Below are 19,189 nucleotides of genomic sequence, written 5' to 3'. Positions count from 1 at the left end.
ATCTTTTTAAATAGTAAAATGAGGATAAGCATAGTAATAAAATGCATAATTCGATCAACATTAATCTTCTCATATAGCTGTTCCATTGTCAGACTGTCTAAAATTGCAAACAAAGCCCAATTTTCTTCCAATGTACACAGAAAACCCATTTTTTTTAAGGTGGAAAAAAATTTTTCTTTTAAATAGTTTCCTTTAAAATATCTGATATGTTAAGTGACTTACCAAGTCCTCGTAGAACAGTACGAATCCGAGGGAATTTCAAAACAGCCACCTAGTGTCCAAGGTGTGAGTACAGAGAAAGAGAGAGAGAGAGAGAGAGAGAGAGAGAGAGAGAGAGAGAGAGCACGCAAGAACCGTAGCCACAAGTTCTGCCTAAGAGCTTGAATCCAGCCACGTGTTCCCGCTTGAGCTTAATCAAGCCTTGGCTCTGGCTACCTTAAGCTCCAACCACGTGCGTTGGCTTTACAGGCAGGGACCCTGTTCGGGAGGGCAGGTCTGAGTTGTTTGTAGCACTGGCTTTAAGCAAGTAGCTCAAGGTTGGTCCGGCCTGAGGCCAAGCAGATCTGGGCCCGGGCTAGGGAGCCGGCCACCCTGGCGGGAAACCGGACCTGCCAGCCGCCCTGGCGGGAAACCGGACCTGCCGCCAAGCCAAGTTAAGCAGTTTTTAATGGATTCTTGTCACGTTGGGCGCCAAATGTAGATGTAACCAACCGTCTTATTAAATAAGAAACACAGAGCCGATTCAGAGAATAAAGCCAAGAGGTCAGAACTAAGAGCCTTACCCTTCCTGCTTCAGCGATCCTGCTTCAGCCAAGAGAGCTCTTTGAAAAAAGGGCCCTACTTCCTGTGTGTATGTCTTTATATAGTCTAGCTGTTCTGCCTTCTCATTGGTTGTAAACCTAAACACGTGACTGCCTTGTCACTGCCTGTATGTACCGCCCTCCAGGTCCTTAAAGGCGTGCGCCACCACCGCCACGCACTTGCTATGGCTCTAAAACTCTGACCCCCAGGCAACTTTATTTATTAACATACAATTAAAATCACATTTCAGGGGCTGGAGAGATGGCTCAGAGGTTAAGAGCACTGACTGCTCTTCCAGAGGTCCTGAGTTCAATTCCCAGCAACCACATGGTGGCTCACAACCATCTGTAATGAGATCTGGTGCCCTCTCCTGGCCTGCAGTCATACATGCTGTATACATAATAAATAAATCTTTAAAAAAAAAATCACATTTCAGTACAAGTAAAATACCACCACACTCAACTGCTGAGCCACCTCTCCAGCCCCATTGGTTTTTACCTTACAGCATATTCCGCATGCATCATTTCTTCCAGTCCCGGTTTGGTGGCCAATGGTGGTGTGTCAGTTGGCTACAGTGGGTTTCAAGTGCTGTTCTGCATCTAGTGAGGTTCGCTGATGTCACTATACCAACTGATTCCTCCTTCGTGAACAACATGGGACTGAGCTTTCGAGAGAGTCATTGCAGGGACAATGCTGCTGCTGTCATAAAATGCCCTGACAAAAAGCAACTTTGGGAAGGAAAGGGCTTACCTGGCCTACAATTCCAGGCACAGTCTATCGTCCAGGGGAAGTCAAGGCAGGAGCTGAGATAGCAGGTCCCATCATATCCACAGCCAAGGGCAGAAAGCAATGAATGCACCATGCTGCCTGCCTGCCCTCACCTGGCTTTCTCCTGTCCTGTCTAATTCAGGACCCCCTGCCCAGGTAACAGCACTGCCTACAATGGGTTGGGTCTTCCTGCATCAAGTAGCAGTGAAGACACTTTGCCACAGACATGCCCACACGACAACCTGATCAGGACAATCTCTCACTGAGACTCTCTTCCCAGGTGATTCTAGACTGTGTTCAGTTGTCAGATAAAGCTAGCTGTTACTGTGGAATAATGTTCTTGTACACTGGTTTAATAAAATGCTCATTGGCCAGTAGCCAGGCAGGAAGTATAGGCAGGGTGAGCAGACTAGGAGAATTCTGGGAAGAGGAAGGGCAGAGTCAGGAGTCGCCAGCCAGACACAGAGGAAGCGAGATGACAAGGCAGAACTGAGAAAAGGTACCAAGCCACGTGGCTAAACATAGATAAGAATTATGGATTAATTTAAGTGTAAGAGCTAATCAGTAATAAGCCTGAGCTAATGGCCAAGCAGTTAATGGCCAAGCAGTTATAATTAATATAAGCCTCTGTGCATTTACTTGGGGCCAAGCAGCTGTGGATGCTGGTGGGAGAGATTCATCCTGACCACAGGGCCTGGTAGGACTGGAGAAACATCTGACTACAAGCTGTCACAAGAGCACATAACAATAAGATTCCCAAATAAAACCAGAAGAGATAACCAAACAGACAGATGCACAAACTGCAACATGGAAACACAAGAAGCATGAACTAATAAGGTACAGGACACCTCCCAAAGACCCTAACCCCTCACTTAATGAGCTAAAAGATACTAAAACAGGTGACAATTTGAAAATGTTGTTGGTAAAAATGATCCTTGACCTGAAAAAGGATCCCAATAGGCAAATGAGTTCAACCACAAATGGAGAGAAAAAGTCAGCAAAACAAAGAAAAAACTCAGCAAAATGGATAAGAAAAGCAATAGTGCAGACAGAAAAGTCCAACGTGGAAGAAAATTTCAGCAATAAAATTGAAATTCTGAAAGAAAGAAAGCAAATAGAAATATCGGAAATGAAATCTCAATAAGTCAAATTATTGAATTTGAAAAAATGCAAAGCATCTCCAATGGACATCACCAAGCAGAAGAGAGAATGTGGAGGTGGAAAACAAAGTTAGAAAAGTATTGTAGTCAACCATCAGCAAGGAATGATAATAAAAAGCAAGCATGACCTCATGTCCAAGAAATCTGGAATGCAAGCAAAAAAACCAAACCTAAAAACCCATGGGACAGGAGGAGCTGAGATAACCACTAAGAGTGTTGAGAATCTGTTCAATGAAATAAGATTCCCCAGATTTGTAGAGATTTCCAAACAGAAGAGACACTAAGAACCTCAAGCAGATGTGATCACCACAGTCTCTCTGTGCCATATTGTACAAACACAAACCACAGCAGTTCCTGACCGTCAGTCGGTGCTGTGGAAGGACCGTATTCTACAAACACAAACCACAGCAGTTCCTGACCGTCACTCGGTGCTGTGGAAGGACCATATTCTACAAACACAAACCACAGCAGTTCCTGACCGTCACTCGGTGCTGTGGAAGGAGAAGGAAGGAGTAAAGTGACCTCCATCATGAGAGCACGGGAAAGAACACACTTCAGGAGAGAAATGAAAGAAAAAAGGGAAAGGTAAAGAAATCCATCATGTCCAGCGCAGGAAACTCCTAAAACTAAGGCAGAGAAAATAAACGGCAAACAATCATCCCACCAACAAACAAAAGCATAGGAATTAGTAAACATCACTCAGTAATAGCCTTTAAGGTAAATTGCTTCAACTCCTCCATAAAGAGATACAGACAGGTTGATTGGTTGAACAACAATGCTGAACTACTCATTGATTCAGAGAAACACATGTCACTGGTAAAGACACAGACCAAGAGTCAAAGGGTGGGAAATGCTAGCAAGTGAATGGAGGCTGAGCTATCTCTGTAACAAACTAGACTTAATTAGGCAGAAGATAAAGAAGGCCATCATATATTAAGCAAGGAAACTATTCATCAAGATGATATAATTATTGTAAATGCATAAAATATTGGGTCTCCAAACTTAATGAGACAAAACCTTGTGGGCATACAGCATCTGATGGGTCCTGACACAATCACAGTGGGTAAGTTTGATGTCCACCCTCATCTGATGTCCACCCTCATCTCTACCTAGGCCATCTAAACAAAATGTCAACCAAGAAACCACAGAGTTAAAGTACACCACAGATCAAATGAACCTAACAGATGTGTGGGAAGAGGCCATCCAGAGACAGGAATCCTACCCCTAGCTGAGGGGCTGCTGACAGATGATGGCTGTCAAGATAGGAAGAGTCAGTGTTTTTAGGGGTGTGCTGACCCTGTTAGTGGACAATATCATGTATGTGCCCATATGGGCAACACCAACTCAGTGTGCTATTAAATAGAGAAGAGGAAGAACAGGAGGAGGAGGGAGGGAGAGGGAGAGAGAGAGACAGAGAGAGACAGAGACAGAGAGAGACAGAGACAGAGAGAGAGACAGAGAGAGACAGAGAACAAGGCCATGAAGTTGTTAGGGGGATTAGGAAGGCTGTGATCTAGCATAAGTTAGTGAGATGTATGGAGGGTGCATGCGTATGAAATTCTCAAAGAAAAAAGTTGTAAAATATTTTTTTAAAGAATGTAGCAACCAATAGAAACATACCTTTTTCATTTGCCATGGAAATTCTCAAAAACAAACCTCATATGAGGCCATAAAGTAAGCCCTACCAAAGAAAAATAATATCAACAATTGCTTGTGTCCAGTTGGGTCACAGTGATGTCTCAGGGGCCATGAGCACTGGCAGCTCTTGCAGAGGGCCCAGGTTCAGTTCCCAGCACCTACACACACACACACACACACACACACACACACACACACACACACATCAACCACCACTGTTCTACACTCACACACACACTCATCAAACACCACTGTTCTACACTGACACACACACTCATCAAACACCACTGTTTTACACTGACACACACACTCACTCAAACACCACTATTCTACACAAACATACACACACACACACACTCATACAAGGTAGGAAACAGAAGGCCATAGGGCTACTTTATGCTTAGTCACCATGATGCAGATGTGAGTAACTAGTAACCATGAGTCAGCTAAAACATGGCTGACCCTGGACATGGTAAGAGATTGAGTCAGCAATGATGCTGACACTAGATGTCTGGGACACCCAAAAGTAAGCAATGATGTAATCTATTATGTAACTATTCTCAACAAAAACGCCGCTTTAGGTGATTCTGTATAAATATGATCATGAGTGTTTTCACCCTTTGCCTTTGCCAACCAGCCTGTGCCTGTGTGTACAATTATACAGTCTCTCTCTCTCTCTCTCTCTCTCTCTCTCTCTCTCTCTCTCTCTCTCTCTCTCTCTCACTCACACACACACATACAGAGACAGAGACAGAGAGACAGAGACAGAGAACAGTGAGCTGAACACTGTGGAAACATTCAGCATATTTCTTTACCTAAAAAGGTTGAGTTTGTTTGGGAAACAAGATGTCCATGGGGAACCTTGGAACAGTATTAAGAGCTATTCATTAGTCATTAAGAGCAACAGACAACAAACCTTAAAAAGAAAAAAGTGGTGGGCAGACATGACACACCCCCAACATGCAGAAGTTTGAGGGAGCAGCTCCCTTATAGAGTCAGAGACCAGGGAGGAGCTCAGGTCTCATACAAGGACAAGGAGGACCCAGAGGCACTGCAGATGTCCTCCTTAAGAAAAGCTGGACTGAGAGAAAGCAATGAGACAGCAAACAGTGGCGGCGGCGGCGGCGGCGGCGGCGGCGGCGGCGGCGGGAGGCAACCAGCCAGAGGCATCATGGAGGGTAAGTGGTAGACATAACAGTGGAGGTTAACCAGCCAACAGCCAGCTGGAACCATCCTGCCTAGTAATGTTTGTAAACCCAGCTCGTGGGAGGCAGAGGCAGGAGGATCTCAGGAAGCCTGAGACCAGACAGGTAGTGAGCTCCAGGCCGGCCAGGAGCTACACAGCAAGGTACTGTCTTAAGGAACAGAAAAGGAAGGAATTTCCAGTAGGCAGGCAGTAGCCATGTCAACAAAGGGCGGGGGCGGGGCACAGTTACCTGAATATGAGGCTGGTGTGTCAGTGTTAAAAATTAGGGACTTCCTCATTTCTACACAAATAGCATTCCCTGTGTGAATCTTTGAGAGCTGTGCTTTTGCGTTGACACACTGACCCGTAGCATTTGGTCCGCTGCATTTTTTCTGGGGGATTCAGCCTGTAGACAGCTCCATCCCAATGCTGACATCAACACTAAATGGAAAAGCCAAGCTGAGAGTCAGACTCCTGGGCTTCTTCAACTTTGCGACTTTGTCAGGACCCTTCAGACTCCCTCACATGTCATGAGCTATCTCTGAGGGCCCCTTGGGTTGGATTTAATCCATGCACATCCTTCTAACATGGGCTCATCCTAGCTGAAGGAAAAAAGAACCGGTGTCTTACAGCGGGGTCAGCCAATGACAGACAGAGGAACAGGGAGAAAAATTCAGTCTCTGAATTGCAGAGACTGAAAAAGGAAACAATGAGCCAGGCACAGTGGCTCGAGTCCTTAGTCCCAGCACTTAGGAAGCAGAGGCAGGAGGATCTCTGTGAGTTTCAAGCCAGCCTAGTCACATAGGAAGATCAGGACAGCCAGGTCTACAAATAGAGACCCTGTCTTAAAAGAACATAAAATAAACAGAAGAAAGAAAGAAAACCCAAAACATTACATAGTGTTCTAGTTTGCTTTGTGCACTGTTATACAACACTGACCAAAAGCATCTTTGGGAGGGAAGAGTTTGTTTAAGCTTACAGGTTGTAGACTGTCATCGAGGAAAGCCAATGCAGGCACTCAAGGTAGGAGTCTGAAGAGAAACTGGGCCAGAGACCAAAAAGATCCCTGCTTCCAGGCTCGCTCCCAGGCTCGTGTTCAGGTGCCTTTCTGCCTAGGGAGGGCACCACCCACAGTGGGATGGGCCATTCTACACCAATTAGCAATTAAGAAAATACATACACACATACATACATACATATACATACACACACACACAACACACACACACACACACACATACACATTGTGCTGGATAGTTTTATATCAACTTGACACAAGCTAGAATCATCTGAAAGGAGGGAATGTCAATTGATAAAAAAACCTCTATAAGATCCAGCTATAGGGCATTTTCTTAATTATTGATTGATGGAGGAGGACCCAGCCCATCTCTGAGCTGGTGGTCCTGGGTTCTATAAGAAAGCAGGCTGAACAAGCCATAGGGAGCAAGCCAGTCAGCAGCACCTCTCCATGGCCTCTGCATCAGCTCCTGCCTCCAGGTTCCTGCCCTGTTTGAGTTCCTGGTGTACCCAAGGGATTACAGGAGTTGGCTGCCCAAAGACTGTCTCATATGGGGTGAACTTTTCTCAGTGCGGGGTACAAGGGGCTCTCAGAAGGACATAAGGCAAGAGATCAACCTAGTTACCACCAGTCTCCAGTGTATTCAGTTAATATCTTTTATAGTTCTATTCATCCTTTCTGTCCATCCTGAACTTTGAGGATGTTACAATGTAATTTCCAGTTCATGTGAAGAGTCTTTGAAAGTAGTTGAGATAATTTGGCCATTGACCCTAGAGACAAAGGGAGGCCAAACCTGGTAATGATTCCCACTGTGAGTCCTTTTGCTACTGCTTAGGCCGTTTTGTTCAGGAAGGAAAAGCCTCTACCCAGCCTGAGCATGAGACAGTGTCAGCAAAGCCCAGCAGATATTTGTAACCATATAGTCCTGGTTTGCCTTCGGTGAAGTCAGATTCCCAAAACTGTACCCAAAAGGTACAGTACCTTGGCTTCACTGTCCTGGAAGCAGCATGTCCTTTCTAATATTTACCTGGGTGCAAGCCAAGCAGCAATCTGATGTGTTATGGAGTATTTCTCAGTGTACAGGTAGCCAGACCTGAGGGGAGATAAGTCCTGAGATCTTTTTAGGTGACAAATTCATTGAGTGATGTAGGGAAATTAGCCAGTTCCTGTCCAGTGACTTTAGCATGCAAATCCTACCATCTGGTAGGACCCAATGACCATAGCTGTTTTCCCTAGGTTCCCAGGCTAGAATATGACAATCTCCAATGAGTTACATTTGGGAACATCCTCATCAAGGTGGAGTAGGGGCTTAGGGGTGGCCAACAATTCCAGGATAGTCTGGGTTCCCCTAGAGCCTTATCCCTGGCAACCTGATACGCATAGTTGTTGCCTTGGGTCTGTGGGCTGGGTCTTATTTGTGCCCTGGTCAATGTGGAAGAGCCAGTTAGGCAGGTATCCAGATGCTCTCCAAAAGCTGTATAGTAATCTCCTGTTTATTTTTGATGATTTTTCCTTCTGATGTTAAAAGGCCCCTTGTTTATATATTTGTTCATGGACATGAGCTGTAGCAAAAGCACATCAGCTACCTGTATAAATATTTTCTTTCCTTCAGCCCATTTTAGTGACTGAGTGCTCTTATTTCTGCCCTCTGAGCAGACGTGTGTAGCAGGAATCTTAACAGTTCTTGTTAATAAAATCAAACCTGTGGCCAGTTATTGGGGTGAACACTGGAAGATCAGAGAGACAGAACAAGCCACAGGTAACCTCACCTGGCCAACTTCTCAGCTGATCTTGTTTCCTCAGACTGGAAGCCTCTGTGTCCTCATCTCCAAATGGCTCTCAGCTGAACTGTGCTGCTCAAAACCTAAAAGCTTAACCAGACAAATGCTTAACCAGACAAAAGCTTAACCAGACAAATGCTTCTAGTTCTGGTCCTCACACCTTATATACCTTTCTGCTTTCTACCATCACTCCCTGGGATTAAAGGCTCGTTTTTCTGAGATTAAAGGCGTGAGTCACCATGCTTGGCTGTATCCTTGAACACATGGATTTCTGCCTCTGGAATGCTAGGATTAAAGGCGTGTGTTACCACTGCCTATCCTAAGTATCTAGTGGCTTTTCTGGTCTCTGACCCAGATAAGTTTATTAGGGTACAAATATTTTGGGGAACACAATACCACCACAGACGTGTCCTGGGTAGGGCTTGTACCCAGTGACTTCTTGTTGGCCTGTAACCAGCACCACCCCTGCATACCTGATTCCTTCTTTGACAAAACTGCTGCCATCGGTGTACAACATCTCTGCTAATAAGAGGAACATCTGTCAAGTCTGATGAGTCCTGAGATGACATCCAACATCTCAAGACAGTCATGGACAGGTACCTCGGGGTCTTTGTCCAGCAACAAGGTGGCAGAGCTGATGGCCAAAGACTCATTATGTCAGTCTGTCTTTGTCTACAAGGAGAGCTTGGCATTGAGTCAAATAAGTATGTCACATCCATCAGTTAGTTTCATCCCCGAGCAAGGACTCTGCTGCATGTAGGGTCTTATACTTTGTCCCAATGTAAGTTTGTCTGATTCTTTACCAAGAACTGTAGTAGCTGCTATAACCCACAGGCAAGGAGACCATCCAGAGGCCCCTGGATCCAGTCTCTTTTTGAAATATAGGCTACTGGCCTTTTCCAAGGACCCAGGGTTTGGGTCAGGACTCCCTTAGCAAGGTCTTTTCTTTCATGGACATAAAGAGGGAGGGGCTTGGTAATGTCAGGGAGAGTTCATGCAGGGCCTGCACCAGTCTCCTTTATAGTCTTTTTTTTTATTTTAAACTTATTTATTATGTACACAGTGCTCTATCTGCATGTATGTCTGTGTGCTAGAAGAGGGCACCAGATTTCATTACAGATGGCTGTGAGCCACCATGTAGTTGCTGGGAATTGAACTCAGGACCTCTGGAAGAGCTGCCAGTGCTCTTAACCTGTGAGCCATCTCTCCAGCCCCACTCCTTTAAGTTCTTAAAAGCCTGATCATGTTCTGCAGTCTATTCCAAGGGGACATTGTCTCCCACAGTGGCTCAATACACAGGCCTGGCAATCTCAGCAAAGTCTCCAGAGGCAGCAATATCTGACCCTCCCCCAAGAATTCTCTGATTTGCTTCTTTGTGCTTGGGGTAGGGATTCTCATTATAGTCTCTATGCAGGCCTTGGACAATAGTCTTTTCCCTTATTTCAGTTCATACCCCAAATAGGTGACCTGTGAAGTGCAAAGCTGAGCTTTCTTTTTGGAGACCCAGTAGCCTAATCGAGCCAGAGTCCTTGGGGGACTTTGAGTAGCCTCTAAATAGCCTCTTTATCCTTGGCAGCCAATAATAATCCATCCATATATTGGAACAGGGTAAACTTTTGGGTAGTCACTGCAAAAACAGCGTAAGTCCTGGTTAAGGTCCTCATCAAAGATGCAAAGATGGTGGAGGAAATCTTGAATCCCTGAGGCAATCGAGTCCAAGTCAGTGGTCCCTGTGTTCCCAGTCCAGGATTGGCCCATTCAAATGCAAGGATGGAGTGACTTCATTTTGACAGAGGAATGGGGAAAAATGCACTTTTTAAACGCATCGACCTTCTGTGCTTGTGGTCACATGCTGGGCAGAGTACAGGGATCTGGGACAACTGGGTGAATAATTTCTATCCACTTGTTCAGTCCTTAAGTCCTGTGCAGGTCCGCAGTCTTGGGTTCCTGGCTTTTGTACCAGTGATAAAGGAGTGTTCCAGGCCGACTGGTATGAATTGAGGATGCCAGCCTCGGGGAGGCATCTGATGAGGGTACTGATCCCTTCCCTGGCTTCTGAACTAATAGGGTACTGTTTAACCCAGATGGGCATAACCCTCAGTTGTACTATTACCTAGGGCACATGCTTGGCCAGACCAGGAGAATTATCTTCAGCCCAGACAGCAGGAACATCTTTTAGCAATCTTTCCTTTAGTTCCCCGTCTGGGTCTCAGGTTGGGCCTTGGAGGAAGAGATATCCCTAGCTTAAGGGGCAGGTAACAGACAGGACACCCTCTCTGGCTTCCACAGGTACCAGGTGTGCACATGGAGTACATACTGACATGCAGGTAAAGCACACACACACAAATAAAATAAATCAGTAAATTTTAAAGGAAAACAAATAACAGCAGGAGTCCATAACCACTGCTGGTAGGGATATGAACTAGTCCAGTTACTACAGACAGCAGCACAGAATGTGATGGTTTGAATGTAACTGGCCCCCAGAAGTTCATAGGAAGTGGCACTATTAAGAGGCGTGGCCTTATTGGAGGAAGTGTGTCACTGGGGTTGGGCTTTGAGGTTTCAGTTGCTCAAGCCGAGCCCAGGGACTCTCTCTGCCTGCTCCCTGAGGATCCCTATGTAGAATTCTCAGCTCCTCCCCAGCACCATGTCTGCCTGCACCATGTCTGTCTGCATGCCACCGTGCTTCTCACCATGATGACAATGGACTAAACCTCGGAACTGTAAGCCAGCATATAGTGGGTAGCTTTTCCAGCTTTGATCTGGAAGTACTACCCCCATTGAGGCTTCCCGGAACTGTCACGCCTACAAGTTGGGACCAAGACAGGAGCCCTTAAGACCTGAAATCTGGATGTGCCGGCTCTCTTGATTCCTGGATGCTGGATGCTGGAGGTAGAACGAGCAGAGTTCTCCAGAGAACACCGCTGGACTGCACTTCACCTCTCCCGGACCCTGTAAACTATCCCTTCACTTGTAAGTTACCCCAAAATAAACCTCCCTTTTAACTACGTGGAGTTGCCTTAATACTTCCACCAATACCAGCCCCAAGTAACTGTTTTCCTTCAGAAGAGTTGCCCTGGTTGTGGTGTCTCTTCACAGCAATAGAACCCTAACTATGACAGGGGGTTTCTCAAAAAAAAATGAAAAATCAGTGTATCGTCTTACTCTGCTCCTGCAGTCCTGGGTGTTTACCTGGAGCACTAAAAGATATTGTAGAGACACTTGCACACCTGTGCCTCCCGAGGTACAGTTCACATTGCTGTTATAGAAGCAACCTAGGTATCCAATAATGGAGGAATGTGCGTGCACGCACACACAGACACACACACACACACACACACACACACTGGAAATTTCCAACTACAAAGAAAAGCAGAATTTTGTCATTTACGGGAAAATGGATGCAACTGAAGGTAATCCTATTAAGCACCAAATTAAGCCTCAGAAAGACAAACATCACATGCCCCTGCCTCTTCCCGTTTTTGGATCCAAGATTTAATAGAGATATAGATAAGCATACAGGACATGAAAGAGGAATGAAGGTGACTAGGAAGAGAGGGACGAAGGGGTGGGACTAGACAAAGGCAGGGAATGTCGGGGGGAATGTGCTCCACATGCAATAGATATTAATACAATTTTTATTAAAATTTAAACAAAACAGTGCACCTTGATTTCTCTAAAGTACTCTATGGGGCTGCGCTGTACCCTGGAAGCTGGCATTCTGACCTGCAGGGACAATGATGGCTTTCTAGTACCCAATGTGTCAGCCTGTGATGACTTAAAGATGTTTCCTGCCGTTATGGAAAACCTAGCCAAGAATTAGCTGCAGTTTTTTGTTTTTTGTTTTGTTTTCATACAAGCAGCGGACCATCAGGTCCCCACTCATTCCTTAGAGCTCATTCTACACTAGCTGTCAAGACTTATTTCATTTGCAGAGAAACGTTATAAACTCCAAGAAGAACAAATGGTCAGGGCAGATCTCATTTCTCAAAGTAAGATGGAGCCTCAGAAAGTTAAGGATAGAGAAGCAGACGTGGAAGGTCAGACCTAATCGCATGACCAACTGAACAGTGCCTGGCTGCCAGGTAAGTAGCTTCCAAGAACTTCAGAGCTGCTTGGCGAAGTCCAGCATTTCCCTTTCCGGGTCAGTCCGACCATGACCTTCTAAAAGCCCTTCAAGACAAAGTGCTAGGCTTGGACCCAGGGGTCCTCTGGGTCTCTATAAGCAGGTCTCACCTTTCTTTCTTGTCTTAACTGTCTATCAACACGTTCCACATTCTGACTGTTATCAACTATCCAGTTCCTCTTGTGGTAAGCTATTATAAAACTGAATCCATGTGCAGTGCCAACACGTGTACCAGCCCTGGTTTAACACTCACCAACAAAGACGATTGGCCATTTCCGAGACTAAGATGTCTCGCTGCGAAATGGACACTTGATCCATCATTAACTCAGACTTGTTTGTCTTGTTTGCTCTAAAACTCTACTGAGCTGTGCCAAGGGCAGTGCCCAAAACCGCTCAAGCCTCTGGGCCAAAGGTCCCCAGGCACACGATACGATACTCCGGATATTCACACAGACTCTCAAGTCCAACAACATCTTAGTAGCCGGGAGTTGGCTGAGGTAGTTCTTCTGGAAGGTGTCTCTCACTGTCCACTCAACTATGTCATCTCGCAATCAGGTAGCTCTGGTAACTGGGGCTAACAAGGGCATCGGCTTTGCCATCACACGTGTCCTGTGTCAGAAGTTCTCGGGGGACGTGGTGCTCACGGCGCGGGACAAGGCGCGGGGCAAGGCTGCAATGCAGCAGCTGCAGGCGGAGGGCCTGAGCCCGCGCTTCCACCAGCTGGACATCGATGACCTGCAGAGCATCCGCGCCCTGCGCGACTTTCTGCGCAGGGAGTACGGGGGACTGGACGTGCTGGTCAACAACGCGGGTATTAGCACCTGGCCCAAGAATAAGCCACCAAGAAGAGATGACTTCTTCAAGGACACCCAGCGAGGAGGTCTGTCTGCTCTTGGCCTGGCAGTACAGAGGGATGGGGTGGGGGCACCTTTAGCTGGTGGAGGTCTCAATAGGTTCCTCGAGAAGAGCAAGAACAAATAAATATTCCAGTTTGTAGGGTGCCTGGGGAGGAAAATCCCTGAGAGGCCTGAGTAAGTTGAATGAAGTCTTTGTTCAATGCTGGCAGGACTGTCCCAAGCAGATTAGTGGGAAGTAAACCCAATGGCCGGGTGGTTTGCGTTTTTAAGGGCAAACAATGCAATGTGACATTTATATGCAGCTCTGGACATCAGCAACAGCAAAGTTGCTCACAAACGCAGAGAGAAAACAGTTCAACAGTCAGGCAGTTAAACTTTAGCTCAGGGTGACATGGATAGGAATTTAGGGCTGGTCCAGGGACCAATTTTACCCAAGATAATTTTACCCAAGATGGCATACTTATATAGCTCTGGTAGAGTAGGCTAATATATAGAAGGTTCCACTCAAAGGACCTTACAGCCAGTTATCTGGCTTGACTCTGGGGTCCTTTGCAGGTTTATGTCAAAAGGATGTCTGTGATTGGATCTTAAGGCCAGCTGGGTTTAGTTCTAGCTGATTTGGAAATAAGCAAGAAATGAGGAGGGGTCTTTGCACGAAGATCCCTTGTAGGATGCCTTCACCACAGGACCAGGAGTGATGCCACGTGATAAAATACAGGATTATCAAACAGGAGCCTCACAGAGGCACAAGGATTACTTATTGGTAGGTGTCTTAGGACTGTTCTATTATGAAGAGACATAACGTCCAAAGCAACTTATAAAATGAAGTATTTAATTGAGGACTCACATTTTAGAGGGTGGTCCATGATCACCATGTAGGGAAGCAGACAGGCCTGGTGCTGGAGCAGTAGCTGAGAGCTTATATCCTGATCTGCAGGCAGCAGGCAGAGAGAAGGGGGCTACATCTGTTGTGTGTTGTAGAATAATCTTTTTCTACACTGTGAAGTTGTGTCACTCTGGTTGGTTTAATAAAAATCTAGGCAATAGCTAGGCCAATAGCTAGGCAGGATTTTCAGAACATAGAGAACACTGGGGAAAAGAAGGCAGAGATACCAAGAGATGCAGAGCAAGCAGGATGGGCATACAGAGATGAGGTAATAAAGCCACAGGGCAGAAAGTAAATTAATAGAAATGGGTTAATTTAAGTTATAAGAACTAGGTAGAAACAAGCCTAAGGTATCGGCCAAGCTTTCATGTAAGTCCAACTACAGATGTGGTCTTTTGAAACCTCAAAGCCCACTTCCAGTGACAGGCCTCTTCCAACAAGGCCACATACCATGATCGTTCCCAAACAATTCCACTCCCTGGTGACTAAGCATTTGAATATAGGAGCCTGTGGGGACCATTCTCAATCAAACCACCACAGTAGGACTTACCTAACTAGACTTCAGGTCCACCATTGTATCAAGTTCTGACTGATGACTGCTCTCCATTGCTGTTCTTTCTCCCCTAAAGGCACTGATCTGACCCACTTTTACATTCAAGCAGAAGCAGCAATGAAAACAAACTTTTTTGGTACCCAGGCTGTCTGCATGGAGCTACTCCCCCTAATAAGACCCCAAGGTGAGTCTGGTGTGTGATCTGCTCTGCACTCCTGGGAGGTCTGCCCCCCTGGGGTCTGCCCTCCTGGGGTCTGCCTGGCATCTCAGGCCCAGCTTCCCCTAGGAAGGGTCTGCCTTCCTAGGGGTCTGCCTTCCTGGGGGTCTGCCCTCTTGGGGGAGTCTGCCCTTCTGGGGTCTTCTCTCCTGGGTGGTCTGCTCCCCTGGGGTCTGCCCTCCTGGGTCTGTTCCCCTGGGGTCTGCCCTCCTGGGGTCTGCCCTCCTGGGTGGTCTGCCCTCTTGGGAGAGTCTGCCCTTCTGGGGTCTGCCCTCCTGGGGTCTGCCTGGCATCTCACGCCCAGCTTCCCCTCCGACTCCAGCTGCCCCTGCACAGACCCCCTTGCTGAGCCTCCATCCTGCCATTTCCTTCAGCACCCACTGAAGCTCACTGTGACATGATTTGTATACCTCCCTCAAGTCTCAGTTCAAAAGTCCATTTGTCCCATGCCCCTCTGTGTTCCCAAGGCCCACTGATGGAGCTTTCATCAACACCTACCCACTGGATACACCACCCAGAAAATTCTCCTACCTGCCTTGAGCACTCCCAGAATTCTCTTCTCCTGACATCCATCCATCCCTTGTCTTTCTGCCTCCCCATCACATATTCCCTCAATCTAGCCCTAATTCTCCATACATCATCTCGGTAACCAACCAGTTTGGGAGAATCCCCATGCTGATCCCTCTGAGTATCCTCTCCTCAGAGTATTGCACCCAGGAGTCTCCTGCATCCTGGTCTGTCAGCTCAGCTCTACAAAAGGCCTCTGCTGACAATCCACACAGTTACAAACTCACCTGGTCCTTATCCTTTCCTTTCATGTTGTCCTAACTTGCTATTCCCTCCCAAAATCCCTCAGTGGGAAGCCCAAGCCTTAGCATGGTTTATATTGATTACTATGATCTGACTCCACTTTCCTCCGGGCTCCTTTTCGGGTCCCCGTCCCACTGCAGATAGCCCTCTCCTCTTTCCACAGGGGCAAGTTAGTTGTGGTTCTGAGAGAGTAAATAAAATAGGTACAAGTAACCAGTGTGAACTCTTTTCCACGTTAGCCCTTCACAGTAGACCTGGAAAGTCCCACCTCATCACCAACAAAAGGGGCAATGGGGGCATCAAAGATATCTGCTACGGACTGTGGATGACACACTCGTCTCTGTGATAGACACCAATAAAGACAAGCAACCACTTTAAAAACATACACATGCAATTTAAACTCCCATCCTCTGTCCCTGTTACCCTCCTAGAAGATTCCAGTGCTTCTTAAGACTGCGCTACATAGACCTCAGAGGGCAACTCTTTTCAATACCACTTGCCTGCTCAATCTGCCTGCTCAATCTTGCCTTGTGCTACCATGGCAACTATCTGTGTATGCTCTTTTATAAATGCACACTTGGAATTCTCTCCAGGGGGAATTTCCTATGTTAAAACCCTTGCTCCTTGGAACTCATCACTCCTGTTGTGTGTTTTAGGCAGAGTGGTGAACGTGTCGAGCATGGTGAGCCTCAGGGCCCTGAAAAACTGCAGCCCAGAGCTGCAGCAGAAGTTTCGCAGTGAGACCATCACAGAGGAGGAGCTGGTGGGGCTCATGAACAAGTTTATGGAAGATATGAAAAAAGGAGTGCATGAGAAAGAAGGCTGGCCGGACAGTGTATATGCAGTGACCAAGATCGGGGTGACAGTCCTGTCCAGAATCCACGCCCGGAAACTCAGCGAGCAGAGGAGAGGGGACAAGATCCTCCTCAATGCCTGTTGCCCCGGTGGGGTGAGAACTGACATGGGAGGACCAAAATCCACCAAGAGCCCCGAAGAAGGAGCAGAGACCCCCATGTACTTGGCCCTTTTGCCGCCAGATGCAGAGGGACCCCACGGGCAGTTTGTTCAGGAGAAAAAAGTTGAGCCGTGGTGAACTCAACTCTCACCTCTTCCCACAGCATCCTCTCCCTGCTTTGTATCCTGTCATTGTGAGGGCCAGGGTACATTCTTAACAGTGCTAACACAGTAACTTGACACTTGTTAACTAGTTGACTCATGGTTTGGCCTTGTATTCCATGACGTTCTTTATGATCCCCTCTGTGATGCAGGGTGAGAAAAAGTAAATTCTGGAGAAGAAAAAAAAATAAAAATAACTGGTTCTTTCAGCATAATGTTTTCTGTTAATTCTTGTGGGGTTTTCCTTTATGAGTGTCTTGCCTAGGTATATGGAAGCGTACTACACACCTAAAGTGCCTGTGGGGACCAGAAGAGGGACTGGCTCCCCTGGAGCTGGAGTTAAAGACGGTTGTGAGGTCTCCACAGGAGCAGCAAGTGCTCCTCACTGCGGAGCCCTCACTCCTGCCCTCTGCAGCTTCTTCCTGTGCAAAACTGGCTTCGGCTCCATAAGAGTTTAATTAAAGCCAAAGTCAGACCAAGGGAAGGCACGGTGCAGCCCCAGACAGTGAGCATCTAAAGAGCCGGGGCAGATTACAGGTGGCTCCGTGGACCCTGCAGTCCTCTCTGGTCCTTACAGGTGTGTCCTTGGGTGACAAGCAGGACACACCGAGAAGCCTGAGTCAAGGACAGTGTCTACGGTTCAAACCAAAACCCTCAGCTCTCAAAAGGAATAGATCATTTATTCTGGAGCCATTGAGTGACCCTGTCCTAGGAATACAGAGTTAGGTTACCCTAAATGTAAAAGCAGTTTCTTAAAAGTTTTATATCTTTCTTTGTTCTATAAAGAAAGTCATAAATCAAGGCAACTTTAAAATGCATTGGTAGGTAGACCAGAGAAACGGGTACAATGAGATGGGGAAGCATTTTATAATCCCAGGATGATGTCTGAAGACATTCTCAGCTCTTGGATTAGTGGAAGCTAGTGTTCTGCTGAATTAAAAGCTTCTGAGAGTCATCATCATCATGAGGTGTTAGATCATAGTGGAGCAAGTCGGAAGCCAAAACCAGCCCAAGATAAAGTAATTAGCCTCTGAACCTGCACAATTGTAGTGTCTCCACTGAAACTCCCATCAGTCCACCAGTCTCTGCAGACAGAGACTCCTCCCTGGAGTTCTGTTCATAGCAGACACAGCTTCTCTTCAGGAACTTTGGTTCACAACAAACAGCCACACAATGAGTATTCACAAATGGGCCCTTAAAGAAAACACACACAGTGTGTGGAGGCGGGGGTTGAGGGGGTAACTTCTTTTGTGTGATGTATGTGCATTTTCTTTTCTTTTTTTGGGGGGAGGGGGGTTTCGAGACAGGGTCTCTCTGTGCAGCTTTGCGCCTTTCCTGGTACTCGCTATGTAGACCAGGCTGGCCTCAAACCTCTGCCTCCCGAGTGCTGGGATTAAAGGCGTGTGCCACCACCGCCCAGCATATGTGCATTTTCATGGGCACATGTATGACAGCCTCAGGGGTCATTCCTCAGGTGCTGTCACTGTCTTGGTTGATTGTAGATTTTTCATTTTGTTTTGAAGATGAAGCGCTTGCTAGATTAGCTGGCCAAGGAGCTCCAGGATCTGCCATCTCTGTCTCCTCAGTGTGTGTGTGCCTTGGATCCTGGGGCTCTGAGTCCAGGCCTTAAGCTTGTAAGCAAACACTTCACTGACTGAGCCCGCTCACTCCTCGGTCTGAATGATGTGTTCTAGACTGTTTTTTTTTCTTTCACCTTTTTTATCTGTTGAAAGATTTCCAGCCGCAGGGAGAGGCTAGGAAGGAGCTCAGCCATAAAGTGCATGCCAACATGCCTGAGGCCCTGGGTTTGATTCCCTGGAACAAAGAGGAACATGAAGGAAGTCAGGGCTTTACCTACTTAGTACATGAGCTGAAACAGGACGACTATGTCTTGCTGTGCCTTGATCCCATTAGCTGTCAGGTGAGGATGATAATCGAATACAAGTTGTCATTTAGGTGCAGAAACCATGCCAGGTGTATGGACATGCTTAGTATATACACATCCACCCACACTGCACATCCCAGAAATTAAGGGAAGCACATGTTCATTGTCCATTGCCCCAGGGAGCTCCAGGGAGCATCAGGAACCGCCCATGACCCTCTTTCCCTCAGGAACACTACATACTGCTCAAGGTCTCTATCATAATCTCACCATGGACCAGTGATTCCCAGGCTGGCAGAAGGAGTGGGCACCCCTGGAGACAAAGCGAGGTTTCTTGGGGTTCACTTTACAAGTATCACCTTCCAACAGGGCTGTCCACTTCCTCCTACT

General features: G+C 46.8%; 1 protein-coding gene across 1 annotated transcript; it reads left to right on the top strand.

Moving 5' to 3' along the window:
* The first annotated feature begins 10,734 nt into the window (after positions 1 to 10,734).
* On the top strand, positions 10,735 to 17,132 carry LOC131922643 (carbonyl reductase [NADPH] 1-like). The gene is made up of 3 exons (XM_059277466.1): positions 10,735 to 13,358; positions 14,851 to 14,958; positions 16,458 to 17,132. Exons 1-3 carry the CDS (start codon positions 13,016 to 13,018, stop codon positions 16,892 to 16,894), a joined length of 888 nt encoding a protein of 295 aa, XP_059133449.1. The 5' UTR covers positions 10,735 to 13,015; the 3' UTR covers positions 16,895 to 17,132.
* Positions 17,133 to 19,189: the final 2,057 nt, after the last annotated feature.

The sequence above is a fragment of the Peromyscus eremicus genome, chromosome 12, assembly GCF_949786415.1.
Source record: "Peromyscus eremicus chromosome 12, PerEre_H2_v1, whole genome shotgun sequence".
Taxonomy (NCBI): Eukaryota; Metazoa; Chordata; class Mammalia; order Rodentia; family Cricetidae; genus Peromyscus; species Peromyscus eremicus.
The sequence above is the reverse complement of the archived record's forward strand: the minus strand, read 5'-3'. Positions and strand labels throughout refer to the sequence as shown.